This window comes from Lampetra fluviatilis, chromosome 27 (assembly GCF_964198595.1).
Source record: "Lampetra fluviatilis chromosome 27, kcLamFluv1.1, whole genome shotgun sequence".
In the NCBI taxonomy this organism is placed as follows: domain Eukaryota; kingdom Metazoa; phylum Chordata; class Hyperoartia; order Petromyzontiformes; family Petromyzontidae; genus Lampetra; species Lampetra fluviatilis.
The window spans coordinates 1,281,903-1,304,523 of NC_136301.1; the positions used below are offsets into that span (position 1 = coordinate 1,281,903).

The window sequence follows — 22,621 nt, forward strand, 5'->3', positions numbered from 1 at the left end:
CTCAGAGAGGCGACCTTGGCCACGTGTGATGGTCGCTCATCGAAGTGGCTACTCTCGTCGTCGTCATTACACGTGGGAATGTATTCGTAGCGGTCGAATCATCGATAACGCGCCTTGTTCCTAAATGTGGAGGGCGGGGGGCAAAAGCGGAGGGACCCCCCCCCCCCCCCCGAGAAAAATCCACGCGACCGCCGCGGGCAGAGAGAGAGAACACGCGGATTTACAAATATACAACAGGCATCGTCAGGGTCCGGGATCGAACCGAGGCGAAGGAGATAACGTCTCCTCGCCATCGCGGCAGAATATGCAGCGTCTGTTAAGTTACTTGGGTGGGAGCGGTGGCGTGGTGGTGAGCTCATTGTGCTGTGAGCCCAGCGACCCGAAGCAATAGACGGGTGCTCTTCACTCATTTTCAGAGGGGGGTGGGTGCCACTGTCGCCGATACGACATCGTCAGTGTTGATGAGGACTGCCGCCACATTTTAAACCATTGTTGGGTTTGACAGCAGCACGATGATGATGGTGATGGGGTGGTGTTGTCACTGTGTCTTGTCGGGGGCCGCCAGTGGCTCGCGGGCCTTGCAGCGAAGGACGCTGCTCCACGGGGTTCCAGGCCACGTCTCACCCCAATGGCCACGTGATATCTCAACTGGTCCTTGGCACCGCCTTCAACCAATGCACGCCGAGCAGCAGCCCGATGCAACATGGTCAAACTACGCTTGGGGACGCAAGGCGTGGCCCACACGCACTGGCGTTACATCACAACATTTTACTTGTCCTGCATGTCTCCTCTGTGGACCAATCAACTTCAAGGACAGTGCACATTATCAGTGTTGTGTTTTTTGTTTGCATTATGACTGCAGGTATTGTGGTCTATGCAAACATGACTCCTTGTAAAAAGGTGTCAGTTTTGTTGCCAGATAGAAGGGTTTATTCCCGACAACTTTCAGATAGATCGGGTCAAGAAGCATCTTATGCCACCATCACGATCCATGCCGCAGATAGCCCGCAAGGTGTCCCACTGCACATCTCTGAATTTGTTTGCACTTTCCTCTGCCACGTGTAAAGTTAGAACGCCATCTCACTTTGGCACAAGGTAACAACCGCTCCAATTGACAACTGTTGCGATGGAAAAAAATCTAACATGGTGATAACACATTTTTTGTTAAAATGTCTACATCTTGATAAGAGATATTTAATTGGTGACTAGATTATGCTGTCGTGTTGTAGTTGTTCCATAGCACGGCTTCATTGTCATTGCAGCCGAGTGCAATCTCTTGAGCGAGCACGAACACCACGTGCATGTACACAGGCCTGTTGTCAATCCATCAGCAGGACGCGGGCTTCGAGCTGGGCCGCGGATCGTGGCGTTTGCACGACCATACTTCACCACGCCAGTCAGTGGGGCGCTGGCGCAGGCAGGGGGCAGGTTCCCTCGTTCTTCGGCAACTCGATGTGCGGAATTTTGCTTCCACGGACAACTTTTCGGAACCATGTTCCGTATATTGAGGGGAATGGATTGTGGCGCTCTGCCATCTGCTGCTGCCCAACACACACACACAGCCCGCACGCACGATGACAACCCGTCCGAGAAGAACTATGCAGGGTCAACCGGGCGGAGCTGATGAGACCTGGTGAGAGCGCGCGGTCCCCACGTGAACTGGTCGCCATGCATCATACGACATCGTCATGTCAACACCACAGAGTATTTGGCTGCTATACATTTCCACGTGATAAGCCACTTAAATGAGCTACCATTTGTGATAGCCAGGTGGCTTCTGAAAAGGAGCTACAGAGCTCAGGTCTTAAGTGGTCAAATAAAACAATAGCTTAGCTATAGAGTATCTGGCTGACATTAATTAGCACGTGATAAGTTACTTCGGTGCGCTATCATTTGTGATAGCCAGGTGGCTTCTGAAAAAGAGCTACATAGCTCAGTGGGTCTTACCTGCTAAAATACAATATCATCCATAATACAGGATTTTGGGTTAGAACGCGTAAATATATAAATGCGTCGTTCAAACCGCCACCACCCGACACAGCCAAATAGTAAGGGTTGTCGCGGAAACATCACGAGCCAATTCGTCACTAGTACATCACTAACTGGGGTGTTGGAGAGCCAAGCCACAACATTTACAATCTGAGCCAGATGTGGCTGTCGCCTGATGAAGCTCGTTGTAAAAACGTCGTACTCAAGACGGTCAATGTTGGGGCTGGGCTCTCCGGCACACCCGTGTGCTGCACTCATGTCAGGGATCTGCGAGCCACCCTCACGCACACGCACCACGCGGACAGGAAATCTCCGCACTCAGTATAACAACACGCACCAATCACACGCACGGGAATACACGAGACGGGGGTCAAGGGTTAAAGGGCACCGACGTCACCCGGACCAGGCGTGCGAGACGTGGATGTGTATTGGGAACGTGGGCGGAGATGGAGGGGTTAAAATACAAATAGTTTAGCAAATAGTTTAAAACACGGATAAAACAATGTCAATGAGGTTATAAAAACATTTATTGTTGACACCTAAATTTTTTGTATTGCTTTTTTAATGTTAATCCGTTTTACTTTCCAACAGGTTTGCAATGGAGCAGCCGATGATTCGACCCGCCGGTAGCGGGAGAGAAAATAAAATTCCGATTTTTCGCGAGCACACTGAACAACAACCGGCAACACGGATATCACCACGCACACTCCCCCCCACGCCTCTCCTGCCGTTCCCACGGACAATCGCGGGTGTCGCACAGGGAGCTGCATCCCTTCCTACTCCAGGAGAGAGAAGTCGAACGGCTGGAAATCCTTGCGGAACTCCTTGGCCATGCCCTCCTCCTCTTCGCGGGAACTCTTGCACGCACGCCAGTCACCGCGATCCGGCATGTTCAGGATGGCTTCACTGGCCAGCACCTCCCTGCGGCACACACAGCGGAATCAAGACTCTCCCCGAGAAGACACAAAACCCTCTATGGTGTTAAAAAAATGTTGTTACGTTATGTTGAACTTCTTTTACGCCGTACGTAGCCAAGCGAGCTGAATGTTCAACTTCTTTTTCACCGTACATAGCCAACTGTGCTAACCTCACTTGCAATGTTCCGTTTTCGTAGTTTTTTTCCATCTCGTTTATAAAGTTGTGTTCGTCCCACTGACCAAGCTGTACCGAGAGCATTTCATTAATTTCTCTGTCGATTAGTGAGTAAGCGATAAATGCGCGCGATCCTACGCGTGTATCGAAACGATTAAACCGCTGCAGCGTTACTTGCCAAACGGGGGGTTCAGTGAGACGTCACGCGACGATATGTTAAGAGGAAAATCACTCAATCTCGTGGGGAGCGATACGTTCACGCAATATACATGTCTGAGAACCGACCGCTTTATGTCGTTGTACGTACGTGACATTGAACTTCTTTCGCGCCGTAAAAAAATGTGGCCCGAAGCTCCGAGGTGCTAAGGTGGTGGAGAGTGTTGTGCGGACATTCACCTTCCGAACTGCAGCGGGAAGCGGGACTTGATGCGCTGGAACAATTTCTCCCCGTTGTCAAACTCCGCGTAGAAGTACGGCGTTCCCGGCTCGACGATCTGCCCCGCTCGCACAACGAGCACGCGCACAGTCATCACTCAGCCTCAAACCCCCGAACCACATCCACATGTTGACGAAACCAATCGCATGACGCTGGCATCAGTCACCTGTTTGCCCCATCGTTCTCAATGGAGCTTTGGTGAAATATATTTGCCTGAAAATTAGACGAGAATAAATGCTCGCCAACACGTCAATATGAACAATTGACTGGGGTGGGGGCTAGGGGTGTGTGTGAGTGTACTTAGTGAGTGTACTTAGTGAGTGTACTTAGTGAGTGTTATTTCCCTCGTCTGTTATGCAGGAGGCCGTGGGTTCCATCCCGACCCCCGACGCCTGCTGTATACTTGGAGTTTGCAGTGTCTCTCTCTCTCCGTGGTCGCGTGGATTTTTCTCCGGGTGCTCCGGTTTTTCCCTCCACATTTAGAAATCGACGTACTTTCCGCGTGTGTTTGGCTGCTATAAATGTTCACGCGACGATCGAGCCATCACTAACGATAGCCAGGTCACGTTTGGTGAAACAGCTAAATAGCTCAGTGGGCTTTACCTGGTTTATAAAAGTTTTAGTTTTAGACGAGGGGAGGGAGGGAAGTGAATCATCGCATGCTTAATGACCTCCCCTACTGAGTGAAGCGGTCACTTCCACGACTGCGCCCACAGGGTTCACCTGCTTCAGTTCGCTCCGCTCGGGCAACTCCAGGAGCTCCATCTGGTTCTCGGCTCCCTGCTGCACGAACACCTCCTTGATCTCGTCCGTGCTGCAGCGCTGCTCCGGGATGCCCACCACCTGCACACGCAGCACACGATGACAACAACAACAACAACAGACGCAGTGGGGGAGAAAATTGCAGTTGTTCTAATGATAATAATGATGATGGAGCCTTTTTGTCAGCCCACAGCTCACCAAAGGTTAGTGTAGTAAACTAAACTGAAACCCGCAGTCAAAGGCAGGTTCTCAGCAGAGTCTATAAACTATAAAACTAATTCTAAACTATTTATATTTTACCAGGTAAGGCCCACTCAGCTATGAAGCTCTTTTTCCAAAGCGACCTGCCCACAAATGATAGCACAACGAATCCGGGTTATCACGTGGAAATTTATAGCAGTTAAATACTCTAAACGCACATTGATTCTAAATGTGGCGGAAAAAACTGGAGGACCCGGAGAAAAATCCACAACCACGGGGGAAGACATGCAAACTCTAAATATATAGTCGTCAGGGTCAGGATAGAACCCACTACCTCCTATATACCAGGCAAGGTAGTTAACATCTCGCCACCGTAGTCTGGCACTGGTATGGCGCTTATCAATCCCGAGATGCGCGGTGAACCCGGTTGTCACGATCGCGAATCGCATTCGAGCGAGAACGGGAGAGGGTTTTTTCGTGCATCATCGGGGCGGTTGGGCCCCTCAGTCGTTGGAGATCGTCACAAGCCACGGGGTGCGTGACCCTCGCGAGGCATCGGACTTAAACTAACGAGAGTAAAACGGCACTTACGCCGCTGGGTCTCGCCAGCGGGCGAGTGTGGCGCCGCCGCGGCGGAGGAGCTGCCGCTGGGCTCCGAACGACGGCTCCTGACGGTTCACGGCGGGCGCTCGTTAAATCTGCGTGGCGACCGCACGCCCAGACTGTGGCTCAGCAGGCTCGGCGAAGAGATGGTCAACCACGGCGCAGTGCTCCCACTGCTGTTGTTACTGTTGTTATTGTTGTTGTTGTTATTATTATTCACCTGTGGGCAGACTGTCCTATTTTGCTGAGCATAAGCCATCATCACGCAAACTCCGGTCGTCATTCTCGCAGCAGCGGCGGCTCTTTTGGCTAAGCCATCGCACAAAGACGGTCGTCACCGCATCATCGCGAGCTTTCAGATGCGCTTCTGCGGCCGTCTGGAACGCTCTGCATTCCGATTTTAGGATGCCACTGGGAGCTGTGTACTTCGAAGTCTAGATTGAAAACTAATTTCTTTATAACTGCTTTGTCTATAGTTTCTTGTCCTCCCCCACATCTCCACTCAGGTGCACATCTTCCTGTTCCCCGAACACCCACACACCCAAAGACAGAGATCCCCCTTATAGCCTTAATGAACTGTTGAGGCAAGTGCTGTTAGCGAGCACCTATGAAGGCCGGCACGGCACACAAGCGGGTGGGTGGCCAGTGGCGATGATTATACACCGCACCAGGTACTCATTTGAGGCTGAGTCGACCTAGGGGAGGGCCCGAGGACCGGTTCAGATAATCGCCACTAGTGTTGGCTGTGAGCGGGAATCGAACTCGGGTCAACTGGGTTTCGTAGTGCAACGCGTCAACCCTCTACGCTGCTGCTCAAAAGACACACACACCATTAGAGGTTTTTGGGTTAGACCGCATAATTGTGTCATTAAACCCGCCACCACCCGACACAGGCCTCCTGTTAAACTGACACACACACCACACACACAAGCACGTACCTATCTACACGCGCATATCTCTCCGCCAACTGCTCCCCGTCGCTTTACCCAGCTACACGAGCACTCCACCACCGCTCCCCACACACCCGCCCACAGACAGACTAGCGGGCACGCACCTGCAGCTGCAGGTGCATCGAGCGGTAGTTGCGCTCGAAGACGACGCAGCGCTGGCGCCGCGCCGAGTGAAACCGCCGCAGGGCGTCGAGGTAGCTGCGCATCTCGACGGCCGCCTCCTCGGGCAGGTCGACCGTGCTGGCGTGGTGCGCCACGGGCGCCACCAGCACGTGGTCCCGCGCAAGGCCGCCCTTGGCGAGCGCCACGTACACCTGCGGGCGTCGCCCCGCCCCCGCCGGCGGGCGCAAACGGCAACGGGGCCGAAGGGGGGGGGGGGGTGTGGGGGGGGAGGGGAACGTCGGCGCGTCAAATCAATCGCGAGGGACTCTCCGCTGGATTTCTTGTCGCTTGTGCCGGGGGGGAGGAAAAAGGAAAATAAATAAAAAACATCAACCACTTTTTTTTCCTTCTTGGTTCTTTCGGTAAAGTCACCGAGTCGATTGAGAGGAGCCCCGGGATCGCTTCAGATAATCGGCAATGATGTAACGAGGCTCCCACAAGGCCGTGCAGAAGGGCACGTGGCACAGTGTGCCGCCAGCTATCATAGATGCGCTATGCATCTCTTGCGTGTTCTAAGATTCAACGGCGAACGGGACAACCACTCTGCAACTTGTAGACGTCTCGGAACGGTGAAAGGGTCAATTTCTCATTTATTAACTAATGGCAACTTGCCAATTGCAGGTGATATTGTTTTGCAGGGCATGTGAGGTCACCGGCATTGTCCGAGTGGCAGGGGGAGCAAGTGTCTACGTGTGTGTGCGTGTGTGGAGGCTCGTGAAGTACGCTACCGCGCAGTTGGAAGCAGTCACCCTCCAGCAACAATGGAGGGCAGAGGAGCGACGCTCACAACAACGAGCAGAGCGCCGAGTGGCTAAAGCACAGCAAGTTGGCACAGTAGGGGCACAGGTGGTGCATCAGCCACTCAACTCAGTCATCTCGGTCAGTCGACCCGTGGCACCTGGGTCTGCCCCGTGACCTCCTGCCAGCGGGCGTTCGACACTTCACGTGGCCTCAAGGTGCACATGGTCTGGCACAAGCGTCGTGGTGACGTCACCGCCACTTAGTGGCGAATGGCGGTTGTTTTTTTGTTGTTGTGCGAGTGTGTGAGTGCGCGTGTGTGAGAGTGTGTGCGTGCGCGTGTGTGAGAGTGTGTGCGTGCGTGAGAGTGTGTGTGTGCGCGTATGTGAGAGTGTGTGCGTGCGCGTGTGTGAGAGTGTGTGCGTGTGTGAGAGTGTGTGCGTGCGTGAGAGTGTGTGCGTGCGTGTGTGTGAGATTGTGTGCGTGTGTGAGAGTGTGTGCGTGCGTGAGAGTGTGTGCGTGCGTGTGTGTGAGATTGTGTGCGTGTGTGAGAGTGTGTGCGTGCGCGTACTCACGTGCGTGCCGATACTAACGACCAGGTGCTTTTCCACATCTGGGCTGGCCAGGCAGAACCAACACGGTCCCGTCGGCTGAGCTACAACACAAAATAAAAAATATCAAGAGTAATGATAACGGGAATTCAACGACGCAAAAAACTTGCACCGCGTTAATAACAGAAACACGATCGGAAACTTACGCTTTTACGTTTCAGAAAAGCAATGATGCCCTCAACATAACCGTGTAGCCTCTCACACGTGTTGTGCACGGCGGCTGCCCATCCATGCTCCATCCAGGCTCAACCCTGCTTTGGCTTCAGGTGCATGCGGCGTACAGCCATTTCAATACGGGCAAAACAAAATTTGTGTCTATTTGTTTGTGTTTCTCCCCTGTGATGGGACTTTGAAGGATAAACGTTGTTATTTATAAGGGGCACGGGGTGACCAATAAGGTCTCAATTGGTCTGTGATAAGGTCGGCACTGGTATAAGGGTTGACAAGATCGGATCAGGGACATTCTAGGGATATTAAATGCAGGCAATTTTTATCAAATAATAAAACAAATAAAAACATTCAAATGTTTGTAATTATAAATGGGGAGGGAAAAACCGAAGGACCTGGAGAAAAATCCACGTGACCACGGGGAGGGACTGCAAACGCCAAATATACAGCAGGCGTCAGGGTCGTTATCAAACCCACGACATTCTGTATACCAGGCGAGGTAGTTAACATCGCCTAGCCACCGTTGGTGCCCACTACGGAGGGTCCTGCCAATTATTCACAGTAGGGGGGCGATGTAAAGTTATTTGTGGGAAATTTTCCAGCATTGGGATGTATGGCCAACACCAGTGACGTCGTGTGGTTTTATGCTGAGCTATGCGAGAAAACCAGAGACCGGAGGAAACTCATGCGGAACAGGGGGGGGGGAGCACACATGGAAAAGGTGGCCGGGTCTGGAACCGTAACCCGGTGCGTGTCCCTCCTTCCTCGCCGTAAGACAACGGAAGAGTCGTCACACCACGCCTTTCCGCCACGACAATCCGCCACGTTCGCCGTGGCTTTCACGCACGTGGTTTTCGCGGGAGCTTGGCATCGTGGGCGGGCATGTGTCCCCCGCCGGGGCCGTCGGACCTCCGCTTGCGATCCCTCCCGTGATTCGGCGGCGGGCGGGCGAGGTCGAAGAAAAACTGCTGCGCCGTTTCCTGAAAGAAGATGCGCTCGGCGCTTTTTCTTGACCGCGGAGAGAACGCGCGCGCGCAGCCCGATTCCATTCAAAAATGTCACCGACGTGTTTAGTATACTTCGGATTATTTGGATGCTAAATATGCTTCCACGTGATAAGCCACTTCCGTTGGGCTATCATTTGCGGCCAGGTCCAACCCCCCGTCCCCCCTTCCCCTGTCCGGCGGGGGATAAAAGCACTGTAACGTCTACAAAGAACGTTAAACAATCCGGTGCCAGGTTGCTCATGGTGGAATTCATACCTAAGTGGCAGGGGCTGTAAGTTTTAGCCTTTCGATCGTGCACGTTTGTACGTGTGTACGTTGAACTTCTTTCGCACCGTACGTAGCCAACCGTGCTAATCGGAGGTGTGGTCAACACACGCCTTCTCATAATCGGAGGTGTGGTCAACACACGCCTTCTCATGAGGTGGGTGCGGAGTCGATGTTTCACCTCGCCCTGCATTGTCGCTTGGGAGGATGGTAGCTGGTGCTGAGGTCGCTGCTGCTGCTGCTGGTGCCGCTGCTGCTGCTTTGCCGTTGCCTTGGCAAAGGGGTTCTCGGTGACGTCGGGCGGCTGGCGGACCAGCTCGGCGGGCTCCAACTGGCACATGGGCGCCGCCGTGAAGGCGTACAGGTACTTGCGCTTGGCGGCGTTGCCCACGGGCGCCAGCGCGATGAAGCGCGTCACGTGGCGCGCTCCCTCCAGGAGCACTCGGTGATTCCTGTGACAGACGGCCACGCCGACAGGGAAAAGACGGCACCGGCTGCTACGGCTGAGAACTCCCAGTTTAAATCGAGGGGCGCGGCTGAAACCCAGAGTCAAAGCCAGGTGTTCAGGGGATATTCTTGGTTCTTTCGGTAAAGTCACGTAGATACACGACGACCGCTTGTGTTGCGATCGAAACGTCGTGGTTTTTGTTTTTTTATTTTCATTTTTTATTCTATCTACGCGACTTTACCGAAAGAACCAAGAATTAGAATTCCTGCAGTCACGAAAGTTTTAAGTCAAAAATATAAAAACTTTATTTATTTTACCAGGTAAGGCCCACTGAGCTGTACAGCTCTTTTTCAGAAGTGACATGGCCACAAATGATCGCTCAACAAAGTGGCTTATCATGTGGAAATGTAAAGCAGCCAAATACTCGAAACGCACGTCGATTCTGGAGAAAAATCCACGCGACCATGACCTCCTGCATACCAGGCGAGGTGGTTTACATCTTGCCACCGTCCTGCTCCGATGTCACATCCGCCCCACCGTCCCCAACTTCTCCCCACCCACCCATGCTCCCTGACCCACTTCCCCCCCCATGCCCTCCCGCCTCCGCCCACACCTGAAGGGCAGCCTCTCGTAGTGCACCCCCTCCAAGCCGGCAAAGTGGTAGCGCGGCTTGAGGCAGCGGCACAGGTCGGCCACGGCTTGCGAGCCGCGGCAGGCCACCTCCGCGTCCTCCTGCAGAGAGAGAGAGAGACAACGCGGCCGCTGGGCTAGAGCAGGGGTCGGCAATCTCCCAACCCTGACGCCTGCTGCTGTATATTTGGAGTTTGCGTGTTCTCTCTCCACGTGGTTGGGTGGAGTTTTCTCCGGCTCCTCTGGTTTTCCCCTCCACATTCAGAATCCACGTCACGTGTTTCGAGTAATTGGCTGCTGCCATAAATTTCCCCGTCATGATGATGATAGGCCGCCATCTCGTTGAGCTTTCGTTTGCGACGGCCAGGTGGCTTCTGAAAGAGCTATATAGCTCAGTGGGCCTCACCAGGTAAAATAAAAAAATAGTGTAATTTTGTTTTGTGAATTAAATTTAAATAAAATGTAAATGAAATTATAGCCTAAACGGAAAAAAAAGTCATAAATAAAATGTTAATTAAATTAAAAAAAAAATTTGCTAATAACATTTTCATTTCTTTGAAACCGTCAAGCTCCTTACCGGCTTGTTGCCGTACTGGGTGACGCCGGCGGGCCAAGGCGACGTGAGGAGGATGTCGACGCCGCGGAACTTGGCGTCCGAGATGAGCGGCTCGGTGAGCGAGACGACGTCGCGGCGCGAGAACGTGTGGGACGGGCCCGCCGCCCCCGCCGCATCCACACCACTCAGGTAGGCCATCTGCAGGCCAGAAGCGCCCGTGAACACCCCCTTGCGGCCTGCAGAGGTGGGGGGGGGATGCTGTAGGGTATTTACGTGTGTGTTGAACTTCTTTCGCGCCCTACGTAGCCAATCGTGCTAATTGGAGGTGCAGGGGAAGGACAACAAAACTAAACAAAAAGCAGTTCTAAATAAATGAGTTTTCAATCAACACCGCCACCGTCATCATCACCACCATCATATATCACCACCACCGCCACTCATCACCGCCACGGGTGATAACACAACACAATTATAACAGACAGAAGTAACGTACCCAAGTAGGTGATATTTTCAGCCAGTTCCATCCCATCAACCTCCGGGAAGTACTTGGCAGTGGATTGGTCGTTTGCTCCAAGGATGTACGTGTGAATTGGGGCTGGAACACAATCATCACAAATAATTCTCAACACCTGGAACCACAGATATGTGGCTACAGAGACACTTTTACAGCTTGACACTCGATCCCTATTCTGTTCGTATGCAACGGGGTCACACGGCCCTGTTGAATCCTAGCAATCAGGTCCAATCATAAACAGGTGCTTTATCTATATTCTTGGTTCTTTCAGTAAAGTCACGTAGATAGAAAATAAAACTAATTTAGTTTTTTTTTTAAATACGTGTATTCTTTTAATTTTAAAATAATTCAATTAAATCGCAAAAAAAATCTCTACGTGACTTTACCGAAAGAACCAAGAATATTAATTCCTGCAGTCACGAAAGTTTTAATTCAGGTGCTTCATCATTTAATGTCACCGATATAATTGGATTGTAACTAACAGCTCACAATGTGCTAAATGTCAAGCTCACACTGTCATGTTTTACACATCTTTCCAAGTCTCTGTTTTAATCGATGAAGTGTCACACGGTGTTAACCGAGCATTACAGGCACACCTTTCTTGTCCCCATTCTTATAGGGCTCCCATTCTTGCTCCGCTTCGGCCGATGCTCCAAAGAAAGACCCCACGCACAGCAGCAACTGCAAAGGAACAGGGTACCGATCAGAAAACGCAATTAGAAACCTCGACCTCCAATGCAATACGAAGACTCAATCGCTACCTTTCACCTGCACCATTCAATGAGACGTAAAACCCGAGTTGGAACTTGAGGTGCCTTCGCCGAAGTCCGGGTGAGAATGTGGCAGAATGTTAAGTGCTGTCGATGTGGTTCGGACAAACATATCGGCGGGGCGGAGGGGAAAGAGGGACACGAGACGGGCGCTGTTGGAGCGGTCTCCGCCAGTCCGGCGACCACGGGGGAAGGCCTCAGGGCAAATGGCGACTCGGGGTGCGGTAACGTCCACCTGAATACCTCGCCGCCCGGTATGCAGGAGGTCGTGGGTGCCAACTCCGAACCTGACGACGCCCGCTGCTGTATATTTGGAATTTGCTGTCTCTCTCGCCTCGTGGTCGCGTGGATTTTTGTCCGGGTCCTCCGTTCTTTCCCCTCCACATTTAGAATCAACGTCACGCGTTTAGAGTGTTTGTCTGCAAAACATTTCCACGTGATAAGCCACTTCGATGAGCTTTCGTTTGTGGCCACGTCGCTTCTGAAAAAGAGCTACACAGCTCAGTGAGGCCTTACCTGGTGAAATAGAAATAGCGGGATGATAAAGCAGTAATGATCACGCTTCCACCGTGGCTTCACGGCGCCATATTGAATGGCACTGGACTGCACCTTCTCTCCGCGGTAGAAAAATAAATGCCGAATGCATCTTCCTTTAGGAAGCGTTCAAGAGTCTTAGGTTCTATCGAATCTACTCGCGCCCGGGCTCGTTACCGCCCCGGCGTGCGACTCACGTCGAAGTCGCCGCTCTTCTTCTGCACCGTTCTCACTCTGCCGTAGAGCGTGTCGATCCGGCCGTTGACATCTCCGCACGCCAGGCTGCAACAAGACAACAACAACAACAGAGCGTGTCCACGTCTCTCAGTATTTTGCGCGCCTCCGATTAGCACGGCCGGCTACGTACGGCGCGAAAGAAGTTCTAAACTAAAACTATTTTTTATTTTACCAGGCAAGGCCCACTCTTAAGTTACGTAGCTTTTTCAAAAGAGACTTGGTCATAAATGATAGCTCAACGAATCATCACGTGGAAATATAGAGCAGCCAAGTCACCCACAAAGACAAATATCCCCCGTATAGCCTACAGACTGCAGGGGCAAGTGCTGTTAGCGAGCACTATTAAGGCCGGCACACTACGAGGGGTGGGTGGCCAGCACCACACCCGGCCGCCTTTGTCTCCCCCGTGGCGATGTTTGATGGGACATGTTGTTTATGTCGTTTATTGTAAAATTTCGGTCACAGTTCCTATGATCACTGTTACATTGCTTATGGGTTTATTTTGGTGATTTCGAAAACTTTTTTGGTTTGGCCATTTTTGTTTGTTGTAGTACGGAGTTACAATTATGGCTTTAATCTAAGTTGTCTTGTGGTTGTTGTTGTTTGACTTGTATCCCACTGGGATTTTTGCACACAGCGTTGGTGTACGGTGCTTTTTCTGGAAGATTTTTAGCAGTTTTTTCCTGGATTTTTCTGTTTGCGCAGTCACTTTAAGATGGTTTCTTGTTCATGTTTTTGTTTGTTGCGGTCACACCCGATTCAAGAGCCGAATGGCTCACAGGGCTATACCTAATAAATGAAACTGAAACACACCGCCGCACAAGGTACACTCATTTGACCCGTTTGTTGTCCCCACGTTCTGACCCCGTGCCACCTGATTGGGACATCTAGGGGAAAAAAGCTTCATAGCTTATCGGATTCCTCCCGCAGTCTAAATATTCAGATTATAATCACCACCACCGCCACCACCAACAGGCCAATCCGCCAAAACCACTAACACCACCCCACCACCACCAACACCACCTCACCGCCACCCCACCGCTACCACTAACACCACCTCACCACCACAAACACCACCACCAACACCACCACCACCCCACCGCCACCACCACCACCATCACCTCACCGCCACCCCACCACCACCACTAACACCACCTCACCGCCACCCCACCACCACCCCACCACCACCTCACCGCCACCCCACCACCACCACTAACACCACCTCACCGCCACCCCACCACCACCACCCCACCACCACCACTAACACCACCTCACCGCCACCACCACTAACACCACCCCCACTAACACCACCTCACCACCACCCCCACCACCATCCCCACCACCACTAACACCACCACCTCACCACCACCCCCACCACCACTAACACTACCTCACCGCCACCACCACTAACACCACCCCCACCACCACCCCCACCACCACCACCACTAACACCACCTCACCACCACCCCCACCACCATCCCCACCACCACTAACACTACCTCACCACCACCCCCACCACCACTAACACTACCTCACCACCACCCCCACCACCACTAATACCACCTCACCGCCACCACCACCGCCACCACCGCCTTCACACGAGGCGAGGCGAGGCCCGCACGAGGAGGCGAGGAGTGAGTGAACTCACATCCTGAGGGGCTTCTCTGGCATCGTGCGGCGATGGTGGGAGACGCGTGGTGAGTCTCGTTCGGCGACGACGACGAGCGGCGATGTCGTTGATGAGGAGGAGGAGGACGATGAGGAGGAGGACGAGGGGAGAACTCGTGTCAGCACCGAGGGCGCGAACTCGGCCACCCACCAACCCCTCAGCCCCGACTCTGGCGAAGGCGGCGCAGCCGCGATGACGTCACCGCGGCGATGGAGCGAGGACAGCGTGCGGCAGGTTGACGTCATCGCGACGATTGTTTTAACAACACCAACAACAAAATACGTGACGTCATTAAAAAAGGGCATGAGGGAGGGGGGGCTTTGGCGTCACCGCGATGATGTTTAACAACGATAAAAGCATGTGACGTCGTTGGAAGAGGCGTGGGGTGGTGACGTCATCGCAACGATTTTTTACATTTAAAAACACGTCTTCAGAAGAGGCACGGGGCGGCGACGTCATCGCGACGATGTGTAACAAAAATTTGACGTCATCAGAATAGGTATGGGGAGATGACGTCACCGCGGCGATTGTAGACTGGAGAAATCCGATGAGCTATGAAGCACCTTTTTTTCTTATAGATGTCCAGTAGGGGTGGTTGAGAAAGCTTATGCCAGGCTAGGTGCACGTTTAGGCTGTGAAGTGAAGTTATGGAACGCTACCGCTGCTGCAGCTGCGAGGAGGAAGAGGCCACGGGACAGACCCAGGTGCTGTGGGTTGGCATGTGCCAGGCTAGGTGCACGAGGCCACGGGACAGACCCAGGTGCTGTGGGTTGGCATGTGCCTGGCTAGGTGCACGAGGCCACGGGACAGACCCAGGTGCTGTGGGTTGGCATGTGCCAGGCTAGGTGCACGAGGCCACGGGACAGACCCAGGTGCTGTGGGTTGACTGAGATCAGAATCACTATCTTTGTTTAGACTGCAAGAGGAATCCGATGAGCACTGAAGCTCTTTTTCACAGATGTCCAGAATGGTGAGATGACTGGCAGATGCACCACCTGTGCTCCCCATTGTCAACTTGCTGCGTTTTATTCACCCCGGTGCTCCGCTCGTTGTTGTGAGCGTCGCTCCTTGCTGGAGGGCTACTGTCCCTCCCCACTGCATAGGAGCCTCAAAGTGCACCTAGCCTGGCACTGCCCAGTCGCGTCCGTCACGAGCTTCCTCCTCCACAGAGGCCGATCATGTCACCGCTGGTAACATTCATCGGCAAGTCCACTCAGCTCTGCATCCTCTATCGCATTAGCACCATCTCTTCTCTAGCACGCGTCTGGATGAATCTCAGACGCTGTCTTTCCGACAGACCTGGTCTTCACCTGAGGACGGCTGCTTGCGTTGTGGCCGAAACGTCGTGAGAATTGTATTATTTTATTATGTTTTATTTTTATAATTTTAATTTCTCCCTTCTACGTGACTTTACCGAAAGAACCAAGAAGATGAATCCCTGCAGTCACGAAAGCTTTAAAAGTGAAATTCATATCATGATGCAATACCAGGTTGAGCTCACTTAATTCATTGTTTTGCTCAAAAAGCAAGTACTTTCCAAATCCAGTCATAGATGTATTCATAGATCCAGTCAAATATGTATTTGAGTAATGTCTGGTTTCAAATGAGATATCTTCCCTTGATAACTCGCTTATCCTCCGCCATTCCCAAGTCAAGGGTCGTGAATACTGACCCAGTAGCATAGCTTGACAACTAGAGACAATCAACAATTGTAAGCATCATTTTCATTCGCAGTGAACCACAATTAGTAAAGTTGGACCACATTTATTTCGGAAGCATTTTGGCTGTAGACCCGTGTAATCGCCACCAGTGTTGGCCATGAGCTGGAATCAAACTCGGGTCGCTGGGTTCTTAGCGCAACGCACTAACCGCTACGCCACCGCTCCCCACACACCACAAACATCACAATCTAAGCACACACACACACACTTATTTCACTCACTTCCCGAATTTATCAAAGTTTATTTTAGTGACCATCGCATGCAGTGTTTTATTTAATTATTTTAAACGCTTGCACTGATATAAAAAAAACGAAGTGCGATTTTTTTGTCTGCTAATACAGAACCGACACCGATGGGCGCGCGTCGCAGCGCTGAATACGAGAACCCGCGCACGTGGAACTCGATTCGGGGCTCTGCGCTTCAATTCACCGGCGCTCGGCTGTGACGGACGATGTGGGAAGTGGGCACCGGCTAAAAGCGAACCCCCGCTGGGGACATCTGCGTCGACCAGAGGCTGCGATTAGACTCGCGGTGCACGGTTCAACATTTAGGTTTGTTCCCCACCACCACCCCGCGCCCCGATGGCTCTGTAGAGAGGAACGTATGGGCCGTACATAATCACATTCTACAGAGTCTGGACCGCCCGACTACCCAACACGCTGCCGCCGCCACCCTCACCAGGCCAAGCGGACTGAGAAACGAACGGACTTCATCATCATCATGGGACCTCCCTTGGCAGTATCAAAATATAATAGGCGTTGTTTTGTTTGCATGTTCACCACAGGTACTGTGTGAAAATGTGCACGAGGTGTTTACTTGACTTAAGGATGAAATCACCTCGATGGTGATAACCTCAGTACCGTATTGACAATTTAATATGACACGAAGACAAAAATCCACCGTATGGCCTAAATTGAATTTTATAAACTCTTACCAGGAAAAGCGCACTGAGCTATTAACTTGCTTTTCAGAAGCGACCTGGCCACAAATGATAGCTCACCAAAGTGGCGGTATCATGTAGCAAAATGCTTGAAATAATCTACACGTCCGAACCCCTGGGACTGCGAGTGTTCAGACATCCTCTATCTGAAGAACTGGATTGTGCAGCACACAAGCATCGTGAATCCAGCGCGCTACGGGGGAGTTGATAACGTGAAGTGCTCTGGTACCAGGAGCCCCTGAAGTCCGTGAAGTCTCGGCAGTTGTGGCGTGGCGGACCAACTCCACGTGGCCTAGCGAGGCGTGCGGCGTTGGGAGATTCTTTTTAAACAAGCGCAGAGTTCTGAATCCCCGCTTGATTGTAACGAGCCGGCAGGTCTGTGCGTGTACAGCCCTTTGGTCTATCCACTGCTGAATGAGGGGCATTCCCTCGCCTGGTATAGAGGAGGTCGTGGGGACGATTCTGACCCTGACGCCTGTACATTTGAAGTTTGCGTGTCTCGCTCCCCGTGGACGCGTGTATTTGTCTCCGAGTCCTCAGGGTTTGCCCTACACATTTAGAACCAACATGCGTTTCGAGTACTTGGATAGTATACATTTACACGTGACGATAAGCCACTTCGTTGAGCTACCATTTATGACCAGGTCGCTTCTGAAAAAGAGCAATGTAGCTCAGTGGGCCATACGTGGTAAATTAATAAATAGTTTAGTTTTGAGTTTTAATTCCTATAGAAGTTCTACATACATACAAACTAGAACTCGCAACTGTTGTACCGGTGGCTACACTACAGAATGGGGAGTAGCGTCAATGATGTAATTAATGTATATAGACAAAGGAAACGGAACAAGGGGAAGACAGAAGAAAAATAATGGGAAATAAGAGGAAAGGGGTGGAAACGAAATGTGAAAACTGGAGCAGAGAGTCAGGGAAAAGGCGATGATAGGGACGAAGAGGCTGCCAAAGGGCCTAGAGCAGTGGTTCTAAACCTTTCCTGCAGCCTTGCTGCACCCCTTTCATTCTCAATCGTTTAAACAAATGTAAAATGTGAATAAGTACATCGGGTTTGATGAAACACAGTTGTAACTTACGTGCCCGTGTTCAATTTGTGTTTTCGATGATTCACCTAAACAATTCTGTCCATGTCTCGCACCCCCAGAAAGGGCATCTCGTACTCCCCCCAGGGGTTGCGTGCACCCCAGGTTACGAAGCACTGCCCTCGACGCTACTGCACGAAGGAGCGGCGTCTGTTTTCACAGGGGGCGGGGAGAGTGGAGGGATCAGAGTGGGGGGTGGAGGGGCAACAAAAGTCACGTGATTTACGGTAGGGTTGAGCTAAGTTAGACGAAGGTACAAAAACACGAATTGAAAACATAAATGAGCTGCATTGAATGAATATCTCATCCGCAAAATGAATCGATGTCAATATTCAGTCCTTTTGTTTAGCAGCAATGCTGTAATGCAGAGTAAACGCGTGATTATCGAGTCATCAATGTCCCACCGGTACAGACTGAGTTCTGGCGTCAGCCATGTGTGTGGCGTGCACCATGTTGTCGCGCCAAAGTGAGCTGTCGCGACGTGAAGCGAGCAATTACCGAATCACGTTCGCACTTTCAACTCGGCATCACATGGCAGGACAAAGGTCTGGGATGAGGGGACGCCGCCGTGTACTGTTTCATTCCGCGTGCCATGCCATTCCACGTACCATATCCATTCCACGTACTGTTTCATTCCGCGTGCCGTGCCATTCCACGTACCGTATCCATTCCACGTACCGTATCCATTCCACGCGCCGTGCCACTCCACGTACCGTACCCACGTACTGCATCATTCCGCACAGCCTCGCAGCTCAAGAAAGTAGTTCGTCGTCGACCGCTCAGAAACCGCACCGTGACGGCGCTGGGCGTCCCGCGCTGCGCGAAAGCGTTCCTGGGAAGAAGAAGAAGAGCCACCGCGTTGGTGCGAAGACGCGTTAAGCGAGGACTTCCCACGTTTGCGCTCCTCGAGAGAGAAACAGAGAGGAGGAGGGAGAGACCCAATGGGGATTCCACTCCACGCATCGACTCTTACGGTACATGGAGTGTTGGCGCGGGTCCATGGACCCACGTGCTTTAACAAACGATCCCCGTTGCGATGGATTAACGATGCACGGGCTGGCAGACATCGCCCGGGTGTGCCACAGCGGTGGCCGATTGGCCACGTCAAGCCGGAATTGCGCCCCAACTCGTCCGATGTTGCAGTCTCAGCGGGACTTGAGCCTGGACACTGCTGGGATGGGTGACCGCCACGCGCCACGTTGCCACAGGTGACTGTGGGGCACCGCAGAGGGCTCCACATGAGTCCCTTGGTGTGCTGTACTTATATGCTCCCACGTCTGTCTGTCTGTGAGTCCCTGCCCTTCGTCGAACCCGTACTGACCGGCGTGGTGCGATGCGGTCAAGGAAATTACTGCAATGTACCGCAGATTAGCAGCAAAGTGCCGCATATTTAGACATAAAGCAGCGCAAATTTACCACAAACTACAACAAATTTACCACAGCTTACCGCAAACTTATCCCAGAGTTCCGCAAATTTATTTCAAAGTACCGCAAACTGACCCCAAAGTTCCGCAAATTTACCACAAACTACCACAAATGTACTACAAACTACCACAAATTTACTACAGACTACAACAAACTTACCCAAAAGTTCCACAAATTTACCAACAACTACCCCAAATTTACCACAAACTACAGCAACTTTACCACAAACTACTGCAAATTTACCACAAACTACCACAACTTTACCACAAACTACCGCAAATTTACCACAAAGTACCGCAAACTTATCCCAAAGTTCCACAAATTTACCAACAACTACCGCAAAGAGCAGTTCTAAAGATATTAGTTTGTCAATCAAGACGACGATTTACAAGTGCACAGCCCCCCAGGAACGAGCGCGTTCCAGACGGCCGCAGGAGCGCATCCGAAAGCGCCGAGCGATAACGACGATGACGACGATGATGATGATGACGATGATGATGACCGTGATAATGACGATGATTATGACGATGATGACGACGATCCATGATGATGACGACGATGATGACGACAATGATGATGACGATGACGACAATGATGATGACGACGACGATGATGATGACGATGACGACGATGATGACGACGATGATGATAACGATGCTGATGACCATGATGATGACGACGATGATGACGACAATGATGATGACGACGACGATGATGACGATGATGATAACGATGCTGATGACCATGATGATGACGACGATGATGACGACAATGATGATGACGACGACGATGATGACGACGATGACGATGACGACGATGATGACGACGATGATGATAACGATGATGATGACCATGATGATGACGACGATGATGACGACGATGGTGATGACGACGACGATGATGACGACGACGATGATGATGACGACGATGATGATGACGACGATGATGACGACGATGATGATTCGGTGACCACCACCGCCTTTGTTCGATGGCCCAGCCAAAAGCCACCGCTGCTGCTGCTGCTTGTAGGATGACCGCGACGTGGCGTGACGACGCCGGTGGTTGACGCTCCCACGTGGTCATCATCAGCAGGACCCAATCTCGTCCCGGCCGCCCGTCGCCTCTCCCACCACGACCCCGCACATCGGGCGGGACGCAACGTTCCTATCCAGCAGTGGAGTGACGAAATGGCGCCGTGCGCGTGCACGCGTCCCGGGGGTGCACGCGGCCGTCGCGGGAGACACCGCTCCGAGGCCTTCGCGAGCCGCTCGCCCTGCAGGCCGCACTCCGTACTCACCCACCCACTCACCTACCCACCCACTCACTCACCCACCCACCTACTCACTCATCTACCCACCCACTCACTCACCCACCCACCCACTCATCTACCCACCCACTCACTCACCCACCCACTCACTCACCCACCCACCCACCCACTCACTCACTCACCCACCCACCCACTCATCTACCCACCCACTCACTCACCCACCCACTCACTCACCCACCCACTCACCCACCCACCCACCCACTCACTCACCCACCCACCCACCCACTCATCTACCCACCCACCCACTCACCAACCCACCCACTCACTCACCCACCCACTCATCTACCCACCCACTCACTCACCCACCCACTCACTCACCCACTCACTCACTCACCCACTCATTCACCCACTCACTCACTCACCCATCACACTAAGAGAGGTCCGCCTATATACATGACTGCTGATGTTTGTATGCAAAGAGACAATTACCCCAGATGTGTACACTTATTAGATGGGTTTACATCATCATCAGCATGGAGCACGCTGCACCAGACGCACGCCTCGCGAGGCGACGTGGAGTTGGTCCGCCACGCCGCATCTGCCCTGACGGACTGGGCTCTTGGTACCAGAGCACCACACGCCATCAACTCCCCCATTGCCCTGCACTTTCCCTGCGTGCTGGGCCAGCCAGCCGCTGAGGTAGAGGATGTCGGAGCAAGCGCAGTCCCAGGGGTTAGTGCGTTTAGATTACTTAGAGCAGTGGTTCTTCACCTTTACTGCAGCAATTGGTTCTCTATCGTTTAAACATTTAGAATGTTAATAAGGATTTAGGGTTTGATGAAACAAAGTAAGTTGTACTTAGGTACCCGTACTAATTTGTTTTTCGATGATTTACGTTCTTTAAAAAAAATCTGCCCATGTCTCGCCCTCCTAGAAAGGGCATCTCGCACCCCAGGGGCTGTGTGCATCCCAGGTTAAGAAGAAGAAGAACCACTGGTTTAGAGTATTTTGCCGCTGTCAATTCTACATGATAAGCCTCTTTGTAGAGATGTAATTTGTGGCCTCTGAATTTTTTAAATAACTCAGTGGACCTTACCTGCTAAAATAATTTAGAAAATATACTCTTTGGTTCTTTCGGTAAAGTCACGTAGGTATAAAATAAAATTAATCACGACGTTTCGATCGCTTTCCTGTAGACCGAATGTCCCAATGAGCCATCAGGTCTCTTCTCGATTAAAACATCAAGGAACGGTAGCTTGCCATCCTTTTCCACTTCCATGGTGAATTTGATAGACGGGTGTATGGAATTGATACTTCACCTGGAATGGTACATTCTACAAACAAAATGAGGGTACCCCAATGGGTTCTCCCTTATCGCAAGTGGTAGCGAATGTTTTCATGGAGAAATTTGAGACCGATGCCATCCAGACATCCACCCTATGGCCTTCCTTGTGGAAGAGATTCGTAGATGACACGTTCGTCATCTGGCCACATTGCCTGCCAGCACTGAACCAATTTCTAAACCACATCAATTCCATACACCCAGCCATCAAATTCACCATGGAAGTGGAAAAGAATGGCAAGCTACCATTCTTGATGTTTTGATCGAGAAGAGACCTGATGGCTCATTGGGACATTCGGTCTACAGGAAAGCCACCCACACGGATGCCTATCTAAAGCCTGACTCCCACCACCATCCAGCTCAGAAGAATTCCCTCATCAAAACACTACACCATAGGGCCCGTTGCATCTCCGACCAGCACCACCTAGCTAGTGAAATGTAGCACGTACACCAAGCCCTCAGGATGAACGGTAACTCGGACCGTACAATCC

At 51.9% G+C, this 22,621-nt stretch overlaps 1 protein-coding gene across 1 annotated transcript; it reads right to left on the reverse strand.

Moving 5' to 3' along the window:
* Positions 1-2,366: 2,366 nt before the first annotated feature.
* CWF19L1 (CWF19 like cell cycle control factor 1) lies at positions 2,367-14,543 on the reverse strand. Its single transcript, XM_078868993.1, has 13 exons — positions 14,321-14,543; positions 12,633-12,717; positions 11,728-11,812; positions 11,111-11,212; positions 10,639-10,853; positions 10,045-10,163; positions 9,165-9,435; positions 8,560-8,692; positions 7,509-7,588; positions 6,138-6,347; positions 4,241-4,360; positions 3,478-3,575; positions 2,367-2,910 (listed from the first exon to the last, which is right to left on the reverse strand). The coding sequence occupies exons 1-13, from the start codon at positions 14,341-14,343 to the stop codon at positions 2,766-2,768; spliced, it is 1,686 nt and encodes a 561-aa protein (XP_078725119.1). The 5' UTR covers positions 14,344-14,543; the 3' UTR covers positions 2,367-2,765.
* Positions 14,544-22,621: the final 8,078 nt, after the last annotated feature.

Bases quoted from the DNA above. Each gene is read 5' to 3' on its own strand.
- CWF19L1 (XM_078868993.1), bottom strand. From the start codon at position 14,343: ATGCCAGAGAAGCCCCTCAGGAT. The intron at 12,718-14,320 runs GTGAGTTCACTC...GTCTTGTTGCAG, and splicing joins CCAGAGAAGCCCCTCAGGAT to CCTGGCGTGCGGAGATGTCA. The intron at 6,348-7,508 runs GTGAGTACGCGC...CGACGCCCGCAG, and splicing joins TCGTTAGTATCGGCACGCAC to GTGTACGTGGCGCTCGCCAA.